At 34.2% G+C, this 7,255-nt stretch overlaps 1 protein-coding gene across 1 annotated transcript; it reads right to left on the minus strand.

Annotated features, from left to right (window-relative positions):
- Window positions 1-337: 337 nt before the first annotated feature.
- LOC104222150 (nuatigenin 3-beta-glucosyltransferase-like) lies at window positions 338-2,039 on the minus strand. Its single transcript, XM_009773342.2, has one exon. The coding sequence runs from the start codon at window positions 1,919-1,921 to the stop codon at window positions 410-412; it is 1,512 nt and encodes a 503-aa protein (XP_009771644.1). The 5' UTR covers window positions 1,922-2,039; the 3' UTR covers window positions 338-409.
- Between the last annotated feature and the right edge of the window lie 5,216 nt (window positions 2,040-7,255).

Below are 7,255 nucleotides of genomic sequence, written 5' to 3' on the forward strand. Positions count from 1 at the left end.
TAGTGCAAATATTTATAAAATAAATTTAAGGGACCTCTCAATATAGTTTCGCCATAAGCCACGAGATCTGTTGAGTCGTCCCTAGCTCAAATTGCATCCTCATTTAGTTCAAATATTGCCATATCCCACCTGATCACATACTCTGCATACCTCTATACTTCCTCTTGTCCCACCAACCTTTCTCGACTCCCGAACCCTGCATTTTTAACTCATCAGTCTTTATCCGCCGCGTTCGAAATAGGAAAGACTCTCTATATCTGGGAATTTATGTCACTTTATTACTCTATTTGTGATTCTTAGCATTAAAGGACCAAAAATGCAAATTTCAATGCGAATATTAAAATTAAATGCTGGCATTATTTTAACAACAAAAGTTACATCTTAGGAAAATAACCAAAATGAGTAAAGATCAATTAGCCGTGGTAGATGACAAATTAAAATTCTTGATATCATCAATTAACGCAGTGAGACTGTTCCAAGAAGATCCACCTTCTTCAATTGCATTTTTAGCCATCTTTTCCATCGCCATTGCTTTCTCCCTAATTTTCTTACTTTCCTCTGAACCATTCATTAATCTCTCTATTGCTTCTTTAATCTTTTCACTTCCTAACACTGGACTCGAAACCTCAAGACCGGGGCTCCATATTTCCGTCCCGACTTTAACTCCCAACCCGACAACCTCCACAAGTTTCTCGTTGTAGAATTGCTCGGCGAAAAGTGGCCACGTCAGCAATGGAACTCCGGCGGTTATGGCTTCAAGAACTGAGTTCCAACCGCAGTGAGTCATGAATCCTCCGGTGGCAGAATGGTCTAAGATTGTCAACTGCGGGGCCCACCCTCTAATTATCAAACCCTTTTTGTTCGCCGCCGTCTTTCCCTCGAAACCCTCCGGCAACAATGTCTGCTTTCTCACTACCCAAATGAAAGGGACGTTTGAACTCTCTAGAGCTCCGGCGATTTCACTAATTTGGTCGTCTGGGAATTTAGTTAGAGTCCCAAAAGAAACATAAAGAACCGATTTAGGCTTCTGTCCGTTCAACCACTCTACAACATCGTTGTTAGCCCCACCGGCGTTGTCGGCGATCAGTTCATTTCTTCGGATTTTGGAAGAAAAATAAGAAATAGGACCAATATGCCAGCATTTGGTCTTCTTAATCTTCTTATAATAATCAGCGTAATCAGGTTCTAGCTCGTAAAATGTGTCGTGAACAATACCGTAGCTACGGTCCTCGGAATCTCGGGTTTGGTCGAGCACGTCGTCCCAAACATTCCTCTCATCGGCGAGCTTTGTCAAATCATCTGTGAGTTGGGATAGCTTCAACTCGATTTTATCCGGTAAACCAGGAACCAAAAAACTACTACTTCTCTGGGAATTTTGTTCCAGTTTCAGCTGTTCCTTGTGAGGTTTGTAAAGCAAAAGATTTTGCAAAATGCTATTGTAAATGTAGCTGGACTGGTTGAACAAGAGCCGAGGGATGTTCAGCTCCTTGGCTATATCGACGGTCCAAGGGAAATACATATCAGAAAAGATACAATCGGGACGGATTTCACGAATTTTGTCTTCCATTGGTTTTTGTAAAAGAAAAATGGCGTAAAATACTTTGCTGTGCATTTCCTCTGAAGTGGCAGAGCTGTAATTCTCAACACCTTCAGGTAAGCCAACTTCAGCAGAAGGGAAAGGGAGAGTCTGGATTGAAATTGAATAGCCGGAAACTAAAACGTCGTCGTTTATGGTAGAATTGACAAGTAAAGCGTTTTGAGGGGTAGTGAGGATTGTGGCTTTAACGCCGCAAGAGGCGAATAGCCTAGCGGCGTTAACTAACGGAATGAGATGGCCGGGGGATAAATAGGGAAGGAAAAGCACATGGAGCTGGTGTTTGCCGTTGCTGTTGCCGTTATCCATGGCTACCACCGTCTGCATTTTCTAGCTTAAGATTATTTACTTTGTCGGAGAAGTAGAATAGTTTATTAAAGGCTAGGTTGTTGCTGTATTGACGTCATGTATTTATATTTACTTTGTAGATTATATTTTACTTGCCAGTGGCATCTTGTCATATACTATTTTGTTTTTGTTTGTTTTTTAAAAAAAAAAATGCAATCTTATTAACGTGTCTAATGATTCTTCGCAATGTATATATATACTCATTTCTAATCTCAATGTTACATTCCTTCTTACTGTCCTCATTAATCACGTCACACATGTCATTTATTTAGTGCAGATTTAAGAACATAAAACAAAAACCTCAGTTTGTATACTCTTTTTTAGGCTAACAAATTAAGTTTAATTAAGGTTGCTCCTTAATTAATTATTTTTAAGGGGAACGAGTACTCACTGCAATTGCAACGCTACTGCAGAGTTGCATCGAGCGAACCACGTGGCCAAGATAAGGCTTAATCATTGAGCTATTTTTTGTTATTTTTATTGGGAAAATTGAGTATAAGAAAGAAACATATACAACATAAGTTAAATTATTAAGAATCATAATTTAAGTTATACCATAAGTTAGAGAGCTCTTATTTAATCACTATTAAACTGTGTGAAAAAAATTTGAATCGTCCTTCTACTCGATTAAATCAGTGAGGTACTTTTTTGAATAATAAAATGGTGTTAAATATTTTGATAACAAAGTATGAAATTGAGAAACTCTTCTTACGGCCCGTCGAGGAAACGTAATCATCAATAAGGTAGTACATTAACATTTTCAGCTAATGGAATTTCAGAAGTTTACTATAGCTCAAAAAATCTATAATATCCTAAAAACTCAAAAAGGTGGGAAAACATAGATAAACCAGAAAAAAATTGAAAAATGAAAAGGTTAGCAACTTAGTTGCAAGAATAATAGCCGGTTTGGCCAAGCTGGAGAAATCAGCTTATTTTGAGAAGTGCTTTTTTCAAAAGTGTTTTTGAAAAAAGTACTTTTGGAGAGAAGTAGTTTGTGTTTGGCTAATCAGTCTGAAAAGCACTTTTGAGAAATAATTTGTGTTTGACCAAGCTTTTTAGAAAGTGCTTTTAAGTGTCAAATTACGAATAAGGACATGAATAGATTTACTTAATAATTAATATTATAAGTAAATAAATAATATCAAAATTTTGTTATTACATGCAATAATTAAAAAAATCATTTTATTTAAGTAAAATATGAAAATAAAATTTAAAAGTACTTAATTCTTTTAATATAAGTTAAATATATTAAAATTCTTTCAACAAATATAAAAGCATTCACCCCTAAAGTCACTATATATTAGAAAGTTTTCCTAAAAATAAGAAGAAATAGTTATAAATTAATATCCTAAGTATTAGGTTTAAGGGTTATTTTGGTATATACTATATTTTGTTAAGGGTATTTTAGGTAAGAAGAAAAGTCAAAGCTGCTTCTGCTTTTGCTTTTGGAAAGAAACTACTTTTTTCTGCTTTTCTGAAACTGCTTCTGCTTCTTCCCAAAAGCACTTTTTTCCCAAATAAGCTTGGTCAAACACCTCAAATTAGGGAAAAAAAAATATTTTTGGAAAGAAAAAAAAATCATTTTTTTCCCCTTGAAAAGCTTGGCCAAACAGGCTATAATAGTATGACAACATATTTTACATGTGAAGTAGAACATCATACTTACAGTGAGACTACAAATATTAAATATTAATTGTAATTATTTTCATAGTTGTTTGAATGATTAACTTATCAACATAACGAGATTAAAAAAGAAAAACTTTACCTCTATGAGTTGCGGGATTTTATTATGTAGAAGATAGCTTGAATTTTGGGTATCGCTTGAGCACTTCCATTTTCTGGTATGGAATTGAGAATACCTAATTGGGTAGTGTAGGGTGCCGTTTCACTTTAATATGAGGCTTCATAAAATTAGCTGGACAAATAAATCTAACATAATACTAATAATTTATAAGTTTGCAAACAGTGACTCTAGGATTCAAATTTCACGCAACGTTAATATACAACAATTAACTTTTCTCTAATAATATTTTACATTTGTGGTACTATAATATTTTTCTCTTCAACATTCATGCAGATCACTGTTTAAACTTTTCATACGATTAAATTTATGAATGCCTTTTTTTGAATTTTTTATGTGTGTTTCTTTTGAATGTTAGCTTTTAGGCAATGGTTGAGACTAACAAATTGTCATACTTTTCCTCTTTTATTGATCTTAAGTGGTTTCGGAATATCTTTTATATACATCATTCGGAGACCGACTAGCATGAATTAATTAGAGGCATTTTCAAAAAGACAAATTTAGACCTTTGGATTGATAGGATCAGAACTTAAATAGTGACTAAAAATATATGGTGCAAATAATAAGTTTTTTATAATAACAAAAAATTACACTCAAATATTTAGCATAGTATTATTGGGCCCGTGCTGAATTTAACTAGTCAATATTAATATGTAGGAGTATCTTTTCAGGAAAAAAAAAAAAGATCGAAGAAAACTCTCCAAAATTTGACTGGCTATTGCCTATTGGTATCCAATGTTACAACTTTTTTATTGTAACTTAACGCAACATAAAAGTTAAAAAGACATATTTTTTTTATAAGTTATGATTTTAAATATTTTATAATATTTGTGCGGTTATAATTTTTGATCGTAAACATAGATAAACTTTCTATTGTCATGCTTAGGGGTGTACAAACCAAACCGATAACCCGCACCAACCCGAAAATCCGAGTCAATCCGGAAAAAAAAACCCGACTAGTGGTTTGGTTTGACTCGGTTTGGTATTGGAAAATAAAACTCGACCACAATAGGGTTGGTTTGGTATTAACTAAAAAAGTCAAACCGAAATCAAGTCAACCCGACATTACATGTATACATATTTTATATATTAGATAGATAAAAATATTTATTAGAATGTAAGTTATAATTATTTCTTAATTTTTATTATAATTTTTTTATATAGCATAATATTTTAAATTGGTATTATAGCCCATGTAAATATTTGTTTTTGTTTGGCCCATAAAAGAATAATTGAGCCCAAACCAAAACCTAATCTTAAAAGCAAATAGATTGTCCAAAAGATGTTCTGAAACACATAAATAATTGAAATCATCTTGGCTCTTCTCTAAAGGCAAAAAGCCTACGCTCGTAAAGCTCTCATCGGTAAAGCTCTTTTGCTCTCATTTTACATGTTTTCTTTTAGCTGCATACATATACCTTGTTTTCCCCCAATTAACTAAGATGTGGCAAGCTAGCTTCAAGTCCAAGTGGTTACATTGGTCCTTTATCAGAAGATCAAAGTAGAAGTAATGATACAGATATAAGGGAAACAAGTGAAAAAAGATGCTTAGCTTATCAAGAATGTTGTTCCAATACCTTTAATTCATCCTAGTTGGATTCTTTTATAACATTCTTAATTTTACTTTAGCCCCAAATTTATGATTGGGGTGAATCTAAAAACTCATATTATGGACCCTCCCTGCTTTATGCTTTCAATATAACAACCCCCCCCCCCCAATATTAAAAAATGTAGAAAGATTAGACAGTGATCCTGTTATTGCCCCAGAAGTTTCGCAATCCAGCTAATTCTGAACAATCTAGCCTTCTGTTTATATTGCTTAGTTCATGACCTCTATAAATATATTGCACCTTCTTTAGCTTCACTTCAACATAAAATGACCTCTATAAATATAGTCCAGTGATCTGTCATTTGCTGTCACAATGCGAAGGTAAATTCCATGAGTTAAATAGTAACTGGATATGTTTTATTTGCAGGAACTCTTTCTAAGAATGGAAACTACAACTTCTGGAGCAGATGCTGAGGTGGTTGTCAATAATCCTTCGCTAGTGGCAGCTCAAAAACAAAGTGCAGACACTCCTCATCAACGCACTCCTCCTAAGAAGCAAAAAAGAACGACTCCATCAGAAAAATCTAAATCTGGGAATAGTGGCAGAGAGACGTCCGAGATTTGGAATCACTTCTCCAAATTTACTGCTAAAGGAGGTAAATGTAGGGCAAAATGCAATTATTGTCCTAAAACATTTGTTGCAGGTAGCAAGAATGGGACTACTACATTATGGTCGCATTTAACTTCTACATGTCACAAATCTCCCTTTAGAGCCATTGATAAGAGACAATCAACATTAAAACCTATCAAGGAAGGGTGGCTAGAAGGTGGTTCGGGTGCTACTGAAAGGGTAGTGTATAATGTGGATGACATTAGGAGGGCAATTGCCGAATTTGTAATTCTTGATGAGTAACCTTTTAGAGTTGTTGAAAGAGAAAGATTTAAGAAATTAATGGCTAAAGCCTTACCTAATTTCGAATTACCTTCTCGTGTAACTGTTGCTAGACATTGTTTGAGGATTTATCTTGAAGAGAAGGAAAAAATTAAAAATCTTATTAAGAACCAACGCGTATGTCTCACTAGTGATACATGAACATCACTACAAAACTTAACTTATATGGTTGTTACTGCACATTGGATAGATGATCAATGGAATCTACAAAAGAAAATTTTGAACTTTTTTCTAACACCGGATCACAAAGGTGAGACTATTGCAAAGGGAATTGAAGCATGTTTATTTGGTTGGGGCATTGAGAACTTGTTTACAGTGACTTTGGATAATGCAAGTGCTAATGATGCTGCCATTAAGCATTTGAAGTTGCGTATTGATGATTGGAAAGGGGCAATACTTGGAAATGAGTTTTTGCATGTTAGATGCAATGCTCATATTTTGAACTTGATTGTAAAAGATGGGTTAGATGAACAAATTGAGCCTATTACTCGTGTAAGAAATGCGGTAAAATATGTTAGGTCTTCTCCTTCAAGGTTTGCTTCTTTCAAGTCATTTGTTGAGAAAGCTAAGATAGATACTCATGGTCTTGTAAGTCTTGATGTTGAAACAAGATGGAATTCCACATATACAATATTAGATACAGCTCTAAAATTTGAAAAAGCCTTTACAAAAATGTATGTGGATGACCATAAGTATCAAAAGTATTGTCGAGAAATAAGCGCTTTAAGAGGAAATCCATCTGCAGACGACTGGAAGAATGCGAAAGCTTTTATTAAGTTTCTTAACATTTTCTATCAGACAACTTTAAAATTTTCAGGCAGTTTATATGCTACTTCCAACTCTTTCTTCCATGAATTTTTCAATCTTCGAAATGCTATTATAAAGCATACCAAAAGCGATGATCGTACTTTGAATGATATGGCAGGAAGAATGAAAAGAAAGCTTGAGAGATATTGGGGTAAGTTTGAGGATATGAATATGTTATTGCTTGTTGTTGTTGTGTTGGATCCT

This window comes from Nicotiana sylvestris, chromosome 7 (assembly GCF_000393655.2).
Source record: "Nicotiana sylvestris chromosome 7, ASM39365v2, whole genome shotgun sequence".
NCBI classification, from domain to species: domain Eukaryota; kingdom Viridiplantae; phylum Streptophyta; class Magnoliopsida; order Solanales; family Solanaceae; genus Nicotiana; species Nicotiana sylvestris.